The 16,134-nt window shown below is 37.6% G+C and overlaps 1 protein-coding gene across 1 annotated transcript in view; it reads right to left on the bottom strand.

Annotated features, from left to right (window-relative positions):
• LOC145693435 (E3 ubiquitin-protein ligase RNF169-like) overlaps positions 1–16,134 on the bottom strand; it is a 144,357-nt gene that overhangs the window by 93,360 nt on the left and 34,863 nt on the right. The window contains exons 3-4 of the mRNA XM_081769429.1: positions 13,724–13,825; positions 6,966–7,137 (exon numbers count right to left, since the gene is read on the bottom strand). Of these exons, the coding sequence (XP_081625555.1) occupies positions 6,966–7,137; positions 13,724–13,825 (274 nt within the window). The remainder of the gene's footprint in view (positions 1–6,965; positions 7,138–13,723; positions 13,826–16,134) is intronic.

Here is a 16,134-nt window from a genome sequence, read left to right as displayed (position 1 = left end):
CACTTCTTAAATTCATGGAAAAATATGAAATCAATATGCAAGAGAAATGACAGTAACTAGCATCTGCATTAGATTCAGCCGTCCTTCCAATGCTATATAAACGATTAAGTAAAGAACAGAACACTGGTTAAGCCATAAACTTTATATTATTTATCAACTTGCATAATATCTTGTTTTCGCATCACTTTATACAGAACTTAATAAATTAATAGCAACATACAAATGGTTATCAAAATAATAGAAATACGTATAGCTTGCAACACGTACGACGTGACAGGTAGTAAGACTAAGAATAGTCCTTGCTGCTGACGCCCCCATTAAATCATAAATCATTCATTCATTCATTCATTTATACTGACGATGCGTGTGCAGTGCCTGGCCATTGTCAATGGTGGGTTACGTGATCATCTGTAGTATGTTAGTCGGGGTAGAACGGAGATGTAATGTTGAAGAGCTGACTAAAAGTGAGGGGCTTCTCTCAATTTTAAAAAGACCAAATTGTGAGAGCGCAGTTAGTTAGGATCGTCCGATGAGTCACTTTCACCTTAGTTCCAATAACAGGCCGTGCTTAAATATAGTGAACGTCGAAAAATCTTATATTTCGAACTGTTTGCTACTCTACAATGAAACATGGCAGAGACTCTGTGAAGCTGAGAGAAGCAATTTCCTGGTATTCCGCGGATCCTTTGCTTACGCCCACAAGATGCATTGCTGACAGTAATTATAAGGCTATTTTAGATGGTGCACCCTATAATTTTGATATTATTTCAAGCGAATGGCTCAATTTTCCAAGATGGCAATGCACAATTCATGCTATGGAACCCTTGGAATGATTCCGTGAATATCGGTTAAACTTCCCGATGAATTACAATAACTCCCCTGATTCGCCCAATTTCCATACCTTAACATTATTGAACACCTGTGGTCAGTTCCGGAACCTTTGTTCTCCATCCTCGCTAACGGCATGCCACAAGATTCCTTTGCAAGTCAACGACGAAACAAGAGATGTTTGCTAGGTTAATGTGGTTGTCCCATGTCGTATTAAGGAAGTAGCTTACATTTTCTTCAAGTCTGTTATTTTGATAACCATTTGCATATAATATCGAGCACTAAACAACATTTGCACCACAGACATACAGAGATACATTTCGACATTACAGCTTGAGACTATTTCTCCTCGAAACCTTCCGCCGTGGAAATTTGTTAGTTAAATGCTTAACTTTTCTACAAGAAGCAATGGGAAAGTATCTAGTATCCAATTGAATATGAGACAACACATCGATTGTAATCAGACTGACATATTGAACTAATAAATAATAGTAGTAACAGTGACGTGGATTTGCCAGTTTGGGTCACTATTTCCATAACATAAGCAACGTGACTTTTAACATAAGCAGCACATGGTTCGCACAGAAAGTACATGTGGATGTATGTTTCTTGTTAGAAAAGCTGTAAAGATAGAAACTTCTGAGTTATGATGAAGAAACTAACAGGACAAAGGGGGTGACTTTGGTTACAATAACAATCTTGACGCAATGATCTACTTTCTTATTTTCAGTTAAAAAAAAAAAAAAAAAAAAACTTTCCAGTTTCTTACAACAAATAGTTATTTATGAATGATATTAAGTAATTCTACAAAGACAACAAATTGAGTACAATGATAGAAGAAGCATGTGCATGTGTCGGAGCATTAGAGATATAAAAGTTCCCTCATGCCTATACAGTTAGTGTACGCATTTTTGGCGCAGGAGACCCAGATTCGATTCCCGGCGGGAGCTCCTGCGGTTTGGATCCCACCTTAAGCTGTAGGTTCATGTCTTATATAGCCTTACTGCTGAAAGGGACGCTAAATTTACACCTACAATAAATAAACAAGAGATATAAGCAGTTACTGCTTGCCTCCAACAAAAATCACCAAAACAGAATAAAAATAAACTATTTCGCTTCAGTGACAAGCATTCACAAAACAAAAGATTGTATATGTGAAATTTTGATTTTGCTACTGATCTTCAATAATAATAATAATAATAATAATAATAATAATTATATACATACAACGCATTTGGGTTGCCAATGAAGATATAGTGTATTTAAAGTAATGAATGCGCAGCTCTAAAACAATTTTCTATACATTTGCGACGGCAAGACAAATTTGCATATTCTCTTATATTATGTATCGTTAATTCTAAATACATTAATTTACTTTTCCAAAGTGAATACTTACAAATAAAGGAATTTTTAAACTTGATAGTATCAATAATTTCGACGTTACTACGACAAACGAAAGAATTCCCAACAGTTGGAAGTTTAAACAAAGAACGAAAATCATTACCGTAACAATCAAATACAGTTACGTTGCCTTTGTGTTGTTAAATAAATACAAAACTGATTCATACATACTTTGTTTTCAGACAACTCTATTCTGACGATTATTTTAAAGGATACAACATCAAAATAATTAATTAAACAACGCTGATCGAAATTATCCATTAAAAACACAATATTTCTCAGGTACAGAGATAAGTAATATCACATGTATGGACTTAAGTGATATGTATCCTATAGCTTCAATCTGTAAATAAGATAAGGAATACTTATTTATGCTTTTGACACTTACCTCCACGTTCCCTAAGGAGAGAGATTTCTGAATAATCACACGTTTTTATTTTTCTATTTCTTCTCTTCTTTTATATTCATTGAATATCCTCTGCAGAGTTCACACTGAAATTGTGGTTTTGATTTCCCTGAATGTTCATGGCTGAATAAACAATTTTTCCCCGACTTGCGACAACGCGAACACTATCACTTTTGGTTAGGTTTAGAATATATGAGGGGCAGTCATATGAAAACCGAACACACACGAAAAAAGTACCAATGGAATGTTTTTTATATTCAACAGTAATTGCAAGACGCGTTAATTCATTTATCTCACTGGTAGATGAGACGATTCCAGTCTTGTAGAAGGAGCTAGGTCGCTGACGGGTTCACAACCTCACCCACTCTTTTACTTTCTCGTTCGACTGAAACCGACGTCCACGAATGTCTTTCTTCAGCTCACCAAAAATGTGAAAATCACAAGGGAAAAGATCTGGACTATACGGAGGATGTTAAAGTGTTTTCCAGCCACAGGTCTGAAGTATATCCCCCATCAGATTGGCAATATGGAGCCGGGCATTATAATGCAAAAGGATGATTCCATCCGGCATTTCAGGGCGCTTTAACCTTTAGGACACGAAGTAACTATATTTAGTTACCTAAAAATAAGGCTTGGGATACGAAGTAACTATTTATAGATACCTTGCAGTTTGCCCACTAAACCTAATTGTTTTTTAACTTTCTGGGTATCAAATATATGCATTTGCATGTGTTTTATTCAAGAGACATACTAGGCAACTGCTGAATGCAGAAATTATTTTGTTATTGTTTTTTAAAAGTGAACAAACGTGACTGTTGGTATTTGTCATACAAGCTCTTTAAAACGCATTTAAATTTTTAAAGTGCGCAGTTTAGTTCTCAGAGGTTTAACATAACAATAAGTTAACTGTTGTGAAAGAAAATATAAATAATTAGTTAGGAGACGTTTCCCTTCCAATCTTGGTGCCAGGGACGTAATTGGGAATAGTGGGTGTGGGGGGAGAGGTCTTGACCTGGCTGAGAAAGAAAGATTTATTTCTGCACGTGGTAACAACATAGAGTGATAAGAGAGTTTGTTTGGGTTTCTGGGCTCCTACAGCCCTTGTAAGACGTAGAGATCGCTGTTCCTCTTTTTATATGTGTGTTGTTAGTCTGAACTGAGTGTTGTGAGCGCGTTCTTTCCTGCATACGAATTTTAATTTAACATACAGTAGAATCTACCTTTACGGACCCTAAAATTTGAAAATCTGTTACCGTTGGTTTTACTTGTGAGACTTTGGTGTTGCGTGTATTAGTAGAAATGGCATCGAGAGATGTTCTCGGTTCAGAAGACATTCGAGACGAGTTGGAAGCAATGGACACAGATTCGGAGTGGGATGAAGAACAAATTGAATTTCCTTCCTCAGACACAGACGAATTTAATTTTGATGACTTTGATGATGATTCTCCCCCCCTAATCCTTGATTACAGTGATCGGGCGCAAACCATACTAATTATGAAACTTCCATGTATTCTCCGTAAAATGCTTCAACTTTCGTGAGCCTACTGCTATTAGAGCCTGAGCTATGATCATTTGAAAATAACCCTGCATTTTGTCATTTCTGTCCTAATCAGTGGCGTAGTTACATTATAATTTTGAGGAATTTCCTAATTATGCTGTATGTATCTTATGTTAACAATGCTATTATATGTTATTGAGAATATATCAAAGAACATATTGATGTAAATTTTATCTTCGTCAATTTCTAGGGAGGCGGAGGGGGGCGGAACCCAAAATTTTTATAAGAAAAATTGTAAAAAAAAATTACCCCCTAATCCTTGGTTACGGTGGTTGGGCAAAAACTATACTAATTATAGAACTTTCATGCATTCTCCGTAAAATGCTTCAACTTTTGTGAGTCTACTGCAATTAGAGCCTGAGCTACGATCATTTGAAAATAACTCTCATTTTTGTCCTAATCAGTGGCGTAGGCACATTATAATTTTGAGGAATTTCCTAATTATGCTGTATGTATCTTATGTTAACAATGCTGTTATATGTTATTGAGAATATATCAAAGAATATTTTGATGTAAATTTTATGCTCATCGTCAACTTCTAGGGCGGCGGAGGGGGGCGGAACCCAAAATTTTTATAAGAAAAATTGTAAAAAAAAAAAAAAAAAATGTTTTTCCTCACCCCCTAATCCTTGATTACAGTGGTTGGGCGAAAACCATATTAATTATGAAACTTCCATGTATTCTCCGTAAAATGCTTCAACTTTTGTGAGTCTACTGCTATTAGAACCTGAGCTACGATCATTTGAAAATAACCCTGCATTTTGTCATTTTTGTCCTAATCAGTGGCGTTGTTCCATTATAATTTTGAGGAATTCCCTAATTATGCTGTATGTATCTTATGTTAACACTGCTGTTATATGTAATTGAGAATATATCAAAGAACATTTTGATGTGCATTTTATACGCATTGTCAATTTCTAGAGCGGCAGAGGGAGGACGGAACTGAAAATTTTTGTTAGAAAAGTTGTAAAAATTATGTTTTCCCCCACCCCGTATTCCTAGATTAGAGTGGTCGGGGGGTAAACCATACTAATTATGAAACTTTCATGTATTATCTGTAAAATGCTTCAACTTTCGTGAGGTTACGACTATTAGGGCCTGATCCACAGCCATTTGAAAATAACCCTACATTTTGTTCAAAATTGGCGCCGTATCCCAGGTTTTATTTTTTTAAAAGGCTCCGTAATTAAAAGGTTAACCTTATGGCGCGTCTCAGTTTCTTCAAAGAGTCTTTTACCGCTTCGCATTTATTGTGGTCCCAAGTTCATGGAAGTGAATAAGCAGAGGCCCCTGCAGTTGAAGAAGGTCTTGACTTTGCCGGAGCTTGTGTGAACAGCATTTTTTGGGGGGGGAGGGGGGAGGGGAGAGAACTGGGGTGTTTCTATTGCTGGCTTTGCCGTTTGCTCTCGGGCTCAAAATGGTGGCATTACGTTCCGTCCCCTGTGACGATACGGGAGAGAAACGCATACTCTTCTTCATGGTACCGCTTCACATACATCAGACATGAAGCCATATTGCCAAACTTTTGCCCCTCCGTCAGTTGATGCGAAACCCACTTCGCGCAAATTTTCTGGAATGTTTGGGTTTTGGGGTTGTTTTTTGATAATGACATGCACTGAGCCGTATCTAATTCCGACCTGAACACGAATTTCTTCTTCTATCGTTCGTCGGTTTTCCCGGATAAAACATCAATTCGCACAATCAATGGCTTGATGGGCCTGTCCTGGGCACGAATCATCTTGCAGTGATGTGTGACCTTCTCAGAATCTCTTATGCCAACAGCAGACATGCGACGATGAGTTTCGTGTGTTCCAGTGCCGTCAGCCACCAAAAAACAAAACACATCTCTCTGCTCTTCTTTACTTGCCTCCATTTCTAATGCTGAACGAACACACTTTTCACTACACTCACCTATAGGGCAATAAACAAACAACTGTATGTACTTGTGAGTTGTCACCACATTTCTTCTCCCAGGGCCGGCAGTGTTGCCAACTTTTGAGAGGATAGTGTTTTATGCAGGATGTTCGGTCATTATTTGACTGGTCCTCATATATATGATCTCCAAGTCCAAAGACGTCCAACGCTCTTTTTTATTTTTGAAACACAGCATAAGCTTCCTTCCTTACCATAAATTTCTGTTACAAGTCGAACTTCCTACATTTGGAATGCAATAAAATACTATCACCAAACAATATCTATATACTAGCGATATCTTTTTTTTATCTCGGCAGTCTGAACACAATCATAAACAAGTAAACATGAACCATAATTTGGTCCATCCCTTTAATTATCTACAACCAACAAACCTAATTTATCTTGTCCGCAGTATTTAAATTTTTGATTTAACTTCTTGATCTTCTTCCAGGGCTTAACGTCTTAACAGATTTCGGCATTCCTCAAGGTTTTTTCTTTCTTTCTTTTTTATTTTCCTAACGATAATTTTCTTTTTCCTGCCCTTTTCTTATCAATATCTTTTCGAATCTGTCTTAATTCTTTCTGAAGTTTTTCTTATGTTTTCGGTAAGCAGCAACTTTTTTTTTTTTTTTTTTTTTTTTTTGCTTGCATATTTTGAAGTATTTTCTTGATTTTCCCTGACTTCCACGGCCAGTTTAAACCCTCCTCTACCAAGCTTAAGCTTACAAAAACATCTTGTAAACTTGAAATAAAATTACCGTAAAGGAATCAGGAAGCTACAGAACAGACTTAAGAGTGTTGATGTTACCAGGTAGCTAGCTTGTTACGTACTCTCTATATAAGTAAAAATGTACATACCAACATACATATCCATAGGACCCTTCATTGGCGTAGAAGAACTCCGACATTTTTTGTTTTCTTTATTGAATGAACCACTTTTTGGTGGTGCTGAGGTCCTCCCAAGCGATAAATTAGAGATCTTCCCTTTAAGATATTCTTGAATAACTGGTGTCTTGTCAAACGAGGTATTCTATAAACGAGAGGAAGGAAAAGAAATCAGATTTGGTAGCAAGATAGACCTTACATAAACAAAATCATATATTTCCAGGTAAATATAAAAATCACACTAAAATAGTATTTCACTTCAACTTACAAATTAACAAGTGAGTCTCAGCCTATGTTTACTGCTATCTTACTTAGATTAAAAATAAAGTAATTCTGAAAAGAAGCAGTGTAATACTTAAGTAGTTCCACTTCACATAAAATTTCATTTACTATCACTCTATGCTGCCATCTAGATATAATGCATTCCACTTCTTCATTCCATATCGGATCACGAATTTTGGCCCTATTATTCGTCTGATCCCAATAAGCAGAATCTGTATCTACCAGCAACCACTCGCGGATTCTAAAAGGTACGTTTGCAATGAAAGGGTGAGTTCCCTGCTCCAGACTGTTACCTCAGTATTTAGAAAACACGAAACAGAAAGCACTTTCTCTGTATTCATATGTACTGATTTAAGTTTCCATTTGTTATTATATATTAGGCCCGGGTTCGATTTCTGATAGGAGTTCATGTAGGTTGGATCCTACCTTAAGCTTTAGATCGACGTCTCATACAGAATCCCGCGGACCTCGGTGCTGAACAGGACGACAAACTCCACCTTAATCAACCGATCACCGTCATTTATTAATACAGGGTTCCCACTGATCTGGAGAAATCTATTTCTCTGATTTCTACCTGACTTTCTCTGACCTTTGGCAGGAAATTTCCTGACTTTCATGACACTGAAGATAAGATACTTCTTATATATTCATTTAATAATAACAAGGCTCTTTTAAAATATCCATATCAAATTTCAATAAAGATCTGTTACTTATCCAATATTGCAATTATTAGATTACCTACAAACATATGACACTGAACTATACTTCAGATTTTCTATAAATCCGTATAAAATAGGTATTATAATAGTTGACTAAGTTGAAATTGATATACAATTAATGTTAGAAAAAATATATTTTATAAACTTTCCCTGATTTCTAGTCTTTTTCTCTGAGCTTCCCTGGCCTGCATCATGTTTCCTGAGTTTTCTCTGACCAGTAGGAAACTTGCAATATATTTCCTAACTATTTCACTTTCAAACATAATGAACCTTACTTGTCCTTTAGATGTGATTTCCATACAAAACTTCTATATAGATCTTATAGAACACTAATTGAACAATTTATACCATACACGTAAGTCAAACAGTATACCTGAATAATTACATGTTTAATTTTATTTACGGAATTAGAAACAAAGCACTCCCACATTCTCCAGGCACATTAACCTGAGTGTATATATATATGTGTGTGTGTGTGTTCGTCTGCAATAAATTTTCGGACAGAAACGAGTCACCCAGAGCCACTAAATTTTGTACATAAACAGATCTTCTCCAAATTTAATCGCGTAAGAAGTCGTTTTCCTTGATTTCCCACAGGAGGAAGGACTAGAGGGTCACACATTCTAGAGGCTCTCAAGTTAAACAGCCCAAACTACTGTGATTATGTTGCAATTTGCATACTATTCAGCTCGTGCAAAGAAAGGACACTTTTGCTAGTACGGCACAAAAATAAGACAGCAATATGGGGAAGGGGCGGTGACTCAGTGGTAGAGCGCTTACCTCTGGTGCGTGGGGTCCCTGATTCGATCCCCGGTCAAGTAAGTTTGTGGTGGACAGCAACGTGTCCGTGTACTGTTTACCCGCGGACATTAGGTCTCTCGACACTTCTGCGCATGACAGAAGTAGAACAGTCCACTACAAAAAAATAGGTATGTGTAGGTACAAGCAACAAGTGTTCGTTTTCTCCTCTGGGGGCAAGAGAAAGAAGGCTGGAAGTTTAAACATAGTTGCCAAGCTACATAAATTGGATCCAGATCAGCAGTACATTATAGTCAGGCGATGATGTCACGCAGTGAACAGAGCGCGCGCATTTTAAATGCAGCCTAGCTTTGTGTTTCTAGGGGCTTCGATATTCGGTTGATTGCGCCAAAGACTCGCGCGAGGACATAAGCTATTGTCTTTCTCTACAGTAGACACACGTTTGTGGCTGTGCAGTTTACTGTTTTTTCTAGTTCTTTCTCTCACCTGTTTCGTGTTTATGCTTGCGCGTGTGTGTTGTGTGTGTGTACGTGCGTTGTTTTGTGTATATTTTAATATGATGGAACCAATACCGTCAACCAGCGCTGGCATGAAGAAACACTTATGTAGTGCCGAGAAAAGACTAATCCATAATGTGGTGACATTTTGTGACAAAGAAGCGCTAGAAGACCGTCTTCTAATTCACCTTTCTCAGGCTACCAAACGTGCAAGTGTAATTGCGAAAGTTTCAGAGTCAACTGTGAAAAGAATTCGTACAGAAGCGAAAGGTGAACATGTGCCGAAATTTCAATCGCCAAAAAAGCGCCAGAAAAAGGCCACTATCGAGAACATAGCTTTGGACGATTTTGATAGAGACATTATAAGGAGAGTTATACATGAATTTTACGCGAACGAGAAAAAAGTTCCTACTATCCCCAAATTGCTTCCTGTGTTGTAAACACGTATTAATTTTCGTTGGCAACGCGAAACTTTAAGGAGAGTTTTACATGAAATCGGTTTTAGTTTCAAAAAGTGTCAGAACAAGCGAAAGTTTATAATGGAGCGGAGTGATATAGTGTTAGCTAGAACTCAATATTTGAGAACAGTACGACGTTACAGGAACGAAAAAAGACCGATCGTATTTCTGGATAAATCGTGGATCGACAGCAACTTAACCTTCAGCAAATGTTGGCAAAGTGATGAAGAACATGGAGTTGTGGAAACCGGAAATGCCTCGCGACGCATAATTATTTTATGCCCGGGAGGAGAAATGGGTTTTATACAGAATGCCAATTTAATGTACACAGCCAATTCGACATCTGGCGATTATCATGGTCAGATGAATTCCACATCTTCGAAAAGTGGACAAGGGAAAAGCTTATTCCAAACCTTCCTGAACATGCTGTGGTCGTTATTGACAATGCGCCATATCACTCAATACAATTAAACAAACCCCCAACATCATCTAACAAAAAGCAAGAGATCATGGATTGGCTTTCTGTAAACAACGTTCCTCATTCCCCAGACATGCGTAAAATTGAACTGCTAGACGTGGTGAAAAAGAACGCACCCACAACGAAGATATTCAAATTCAACATGATGATCCAAGAGCATGGATTCATGGCTTTGAGATTACCCCCATACCATTGCGACATTAATGCCATTGAGTACGTTTGGGCAGATGTGAAAAGGTTTATCCGTGACCGAAATGTAACTGGAGATCTAGATATGATTACTCTGTTTAAGTACACTGAACAGGCGATTAACAGTGTTACCGTGGAAGAGTGGAAAAAGCATTACTCTCATGTGGTGTCATTAGAAAATACGTATTGGGAGAGATATGGAATCATTGAAGAAGTATGTGATCCTATAGTGATTAGTGTAAGTGCGAGTGATGATGATGATGACACTGATTATTCTGATGACAGTGATGAATGAACGGATCTAACCTAAGGTAAGTTATTTAGTTTTATTTACTTATTTTGTTTAAAATGTTATTTCTTTATTTTGTTGTTTAACATTTTATTACTTATTTATTTATTTAGTTTACTTATTTTATTGCCTTCAGTTGTTACTACTGCGCACTGGAATGTGGGACAATGATAGCTAAAGGAATCTGCTATATCATATTTTTAAAGTACTATCACCGGTGGATGAATTATTACGCTCGTTACCTTGCAATTAAGGGGTCACAGATTCGATTCCCGGTGGACTCAGGTGGCTCGGATCCCACGTTAAACTGTGAAATTTCATCTTGAGAGGATATCGCCAGCACATAGACATGAACAACAAACTAGCATCAGTTCTTCTTATCATGGCTCTTGGGCTCTCTTTTAACAATTTAATGCGCGAATTAGTTGTTAGAAACCATTATATCCCCCCCTCCATTGATGCACCCAAACAAAAATCATTCTACCACACACTACGGATAATAATCACCGATTATCGTGCTTTCAGTGATGCAGGCCCACTTTGATTTCATTCTCATATTATTATTCATAAATGGGGGCGCGGTGGTAGAGCGTTCACCTCCGTTGCTTGGGGTCCGTGGTTCGATCCCAGCTTGCGACGTGTGGGCCTTGTGGTGGACAAACATTGTGCTCGTGGGTTTTCTTGGGGTTCTCCCGTTTCCTCCCACTTTCTTCATTTAATTCATTTCTCATCATCACAGTCTCCTTTAACCTAGCCGGCATAACCGTGGGACGTAAAATTTAAGATTTCATTTTTTTTATTATTCATAAAATCTTATCAGCTATAGTTTTGGTGCCGGGTTGGTAACACTGTTCAAACAAACCACCCTCGTCAATAACCAATGCCTTCCTTCCTCTTCTTCTTTTACACTTCTCTCCTTTCATTAACATAGACTCTCCTTGGCACTCTGCCAACTAGAGGTCTCTGCCGAATGGGCGAACAGTACTTCCTCGGATTACTCCCGTTTCCTCCCACTTTCTCATTCCACAAATTACTCCATTATTATTCACTTGCTTTGATCATCGTCTCCCTTAGCCTAAGAGGCATAATCGTGGGACGTTAAGCTAAATATTTCATTTCATTTTAAGACCACTGCATGGTACTTCAACTCTTTTTGTGAGGATTAAAAACAGAATCGTTGTATTTTAAGCAACCCTGGTGATTAAATTGAGTGTACCAGTTCCCTCTGCAAATCGTGTTTATTTTTTATCAATTATTTGCTCTTCTCTTTTTCTTATTCATCTGTTACTTGACCAAAAGGGATAAAAAAAAGTCATGCGCTGCTAAGTGGAGAAATTCGTAACTATTTCAGAAATATACCATCTGTTTTCAAATGTCTGCAACCGCCTACCCACAAAATGAGAAAAATATGAACTCTCTGCAACATGCTTAATACACTCACCGGACAAAAAATTAGTCACCCCTCAAGAATTCGTGAACAGCAGTAATTAATAGCGTGTGACACCGCTTCTAGCTTTGATAACCGCCTGGATTAGGTTTGGAAGCAAGTCCACAAGGTTTTACAGGTATGTCACATCCAATTGAAGCCACTCGTTCAGGATTTGATCGCGCAAATCTGCCAAACTGCGTAGATGCCGATTTCGGCGTTTTACCCGCTGTTCCACCATGTCATACAGATTCTCGATGAGGTTCAAGTCTGGTGATTTACAGGCCAATCTAGATGGAAGAGGGTTCGGGAGTGTCCATTATACCACGCACAAATTGTTCCAGCCCTATGAACGTTACTGTTGTCGCCTTGAAAAATAGGAGTCTCCACAGCATATTCATCATGAAGATGTTGACTGAAAGGCAACACTTGCTCATCCAGAATGTTCAAATACACATGCTGGTTTGTTGTAGTGGTCACCTCAGTAAGTGGGCCCAATTCATGATAAGAAAAACACCCCCGAAACATCACAGATCCACCTCTGGCTTCAACATGACTTTGCATACATTCAGGATGAAAGGCTTCATGTGGACTTCGGTGCACTCGAAGACGTGCGTCATTGGAATACAAGCAAAAACGTGATTCGTCAGACCACATTACCTTCCGCCAGTCAGCTAATGTCCACGTTTGGTGATTTCTGGCCCATTGAAGACGCGCAGCTTTATGTGCCTGTGTGAGCAATGGTCCCTTGCGAGGTGCCCGACTCCAAATGTTCAATGCATGCAGTTCCCGTCGTAATGTTCTTTCGCTAACAGGTTGGGATGGACCTGCATTCACTGTCTGCAGCAATTCCTGTCGGGTTTGGAACCGATTTTCATTCACAAGCCGAGAAACGCTTCTCCGGTACCTTTCAGTCATGATCTTCCGACCACAATTCGGACGCCGTGTTTCGTGGCCACGTGTATGACACCACTGCTTGTGCACGCGTTGAACAGTACGCTGCGAAACACCAACAAATCCAGCAAGTTCCCTCCCCGTATGGCCATGGGCACGGCCAAACACGATTGCCCCTTTTTGCCACTCTGTTACATCGTTACTTTTAGCCATTTTGACGGACACTGTCCACTTGCAACACGTGTCTCACTGACTGAAGCTGCCTTATGGTTTTGTAGAGGCAGTGCGCGCACAGTTGTGCACGTGACTCGACTGCTGCGCCATCTGTACAGGCTTTACGATTCATATCTCCTTCTGCACAAGGGTGACTAATTTTTTGTCCAGTGAGTGTATTATTGGGTATCCTGCAACACTAACGCAACTATAAACGTAAACCACCCTTCCACTATATTTTATTTTATTATTTTCGTATCACTTTATTTAAAGAATTCATGAGAGATGCAACAGTGTTATTTTCGCTGAAGAAAACAAAATAATTTTGTTTACATTCTATTTGAATACTTCAAATTTTTAATTTTTTTTTTTTTAAGGTAAACAGCAGGCAGTTGCACAACTTTACACCTAAAGCAACAGCTACGCCTGATATTTATACCATTTACGAACAATAAAAGTGGATAACAGATCAATTTCAATCAAATGTGTCGTGAGTATCTTAAGAAGCACCTAATTTAGTGGTTTACCTGTACAAGTTTTTGTTGTAGATCCTTAGCAAGTTTTTCGTCCGTTTCAGAAATGGCATCTAATGTTTTCTTTTCCTCCCTTACCTTCGCAGCCTCTTCTTCCTGTAAAATTATAGGAAAATATTATAGCCATATGAATAGTTTGTGCTGCTTTTATGTACAAAATTGCTGTTCCTGATATAAAATTACTTTTGTAATTAGCTTGTAAGTGAATTGATCAATTCGAATACAGTTTTCACTACTTTACAACAAGTAAGATCATATAGAATATACAGCAAATTGTACAGAAATTTCATTTCATGCGAAAGATATTACAGAAAGAAAATTAAAGAAATCATTGGTTTGAAAATACTCTAAAGTTGTTCAAATCTATTTTTAATAAAGTGGAGGTAAATTAAACAAAATTACGGTACTCCTCCCTCTCCCCGCCACACACACACACATACACACAAAATAATAATAATAATAATAATAATAATAATAATAATAATAATAATAATAATAATAATAATAATGTAAGTTGAAACATAACTATGTAAACACAAACGAGAGAAAAAACCCTCGCTGATGCGTCATCAGAGAGGAAACAGAAAAAATAATTATATAATGGGAGATGGATGAAGTTTTTCAGTATGTAAGAGGTGGCGTTTCTACGTACGCCTTACGTTAGTGTTGTAGCAAATGAAATTAAATGAAATCTTTAAGTTTTACGTCCCACGTTATGCCGACTAGTCTAAAGGAGACGGTGATGATGAGAAATGAATGAAGGTGGGAGGAAACGGGAGAACCCGAAGAAAATCCACGCACATGGTGTTTGTCCATCACAAAGTTCACTTGGCGCGAGCTGGGTTCGAACCAATGAACCCATGCACCAAAGGTGAACGCTCTACCACTGAGCCACCATGACTCCAATTTTTGTGTTGTAGCCTGTACTTCGGTATGACCTGTAATTCCTGTTTCGCACACTACTATATTGAATTACTTAACAAAAAACAAAAAAGAAAAATACGGGAAACATCACACATAGCTACTAAAAAATATACAATGTGCAATATGAGTACTTCTGCTAAAACTTTCATCAGATATGGAGGGCACACTAGAAAAAAAAAATAAAAAATAAAAACAACTCGCCCAGTAATTGGTGAAAATCATTGAAGTAGGCATCATGTTGGAACCATGGGTTTGTAGTCACATCACAGTGTTACCCGGCTGTAAATGGATGTAGTTAACTGAAGGAAGATGAAACAAAGAAGAGGGGAGGTAGGATAGAAGTGAGAAAAGCGAAAGAACAATGAATTAAGAGGAAAGTACTTTTGAGTTCGATTAGAGTTCAGCGTCCCTTTCACCACCAAGGCTATACTATATGAGACGTGGACCTAAAGTTCAAGGTGGAATCCCAACCAGCGTAACGCATTCAAATTTCACGGCTTTCCCAAGGAGAATCGAAATGGAGATCTGGTGAACCAAAGGCGCGCTCGCTAGCTACTAGACCAAGAGAAGAGAAGAGAAAAGCATGTTTAATACAGAGAATAAAAAAAAAAAGGTTTGAAAATGGCAATTAAAGAAGAAATTGACGAATATATATATATATATATATATATATATATATATATATATATATATATATATATATATATATATATATATATATATATATATGAATTAAGTAGGAAAGTAATAAACAAACAAGTAGCCCTGTCATACTATTCACCAATGACGCAGTGTGCCTTGGTTCTTATAAACCAAATTTCTTAAGTAATAGTTCAAGATGAATGAATATTTGAAAAAACACAATACTTAAATATTTAGATTCGTTGAGTAAAAAACCATTTAGTTTCATTTTAGTGTTGTACTCTACGAACAGATTAGTCTGAACATTGCATCACCTGCTAATTTCAATAGCACTGGGGAGTTTATCAAGGAAAGGTAATATTCATAATTAACCCCATATGAATGCATGGAGAATCAATCTTGAATTATCTATATTTTGGGATTAGGTTGAAAAAAAAAAATTAAGTCCATCGACAAATTCGATTCCTAGTTTCTAACCATCTATATCCTGGCCAAAATTGACGACAGTCCATCAAGTAGCTAGTTTTTGAGATTTTGTGTCCCCAAGATGGACACATGAAGAGACTATATATAGGGTGTTACTGAAGTATACCGACAACCTGCAAGAGATGATTCCTCAAATCAAACTAAGATAATATATATATTGACCCGTAAGGGGAAGTGCATAGTTTCAGAGCTAGAGCAGTCCAATAGCGTGAAAAGCTACATTTTAACATTCATGATTTCGAACTGAAAAAACCCTGGAGTAAAGCAAGTCTCACATAGTCTATCCGAAACTGAATATTTCAACAATTGTGCAATGGTTGCGCCAAGGTTTCCCTACAGAGCATAATTCGCAG

Source organism: Thermobia domestica, chromosome 8, assembly GCF_964235325.1.
Source record: "Thermobia domestica chromosome 8, izTheDome1.hap1.1, whole genome shotgun sequence".
In the NCBI taxonomy this organism is placed as follows: domain Eukaryota; kingdom Metazoa; phylum Arthropoda; class Insecta; order Zygentoma; family Lepismatidae; genus Thermobia; species Thermobia domestica.
Note: the sequence above shows the minus strand (reverse complement) of the source record. Positions and strands in the feature narration are given on the sequence as shown.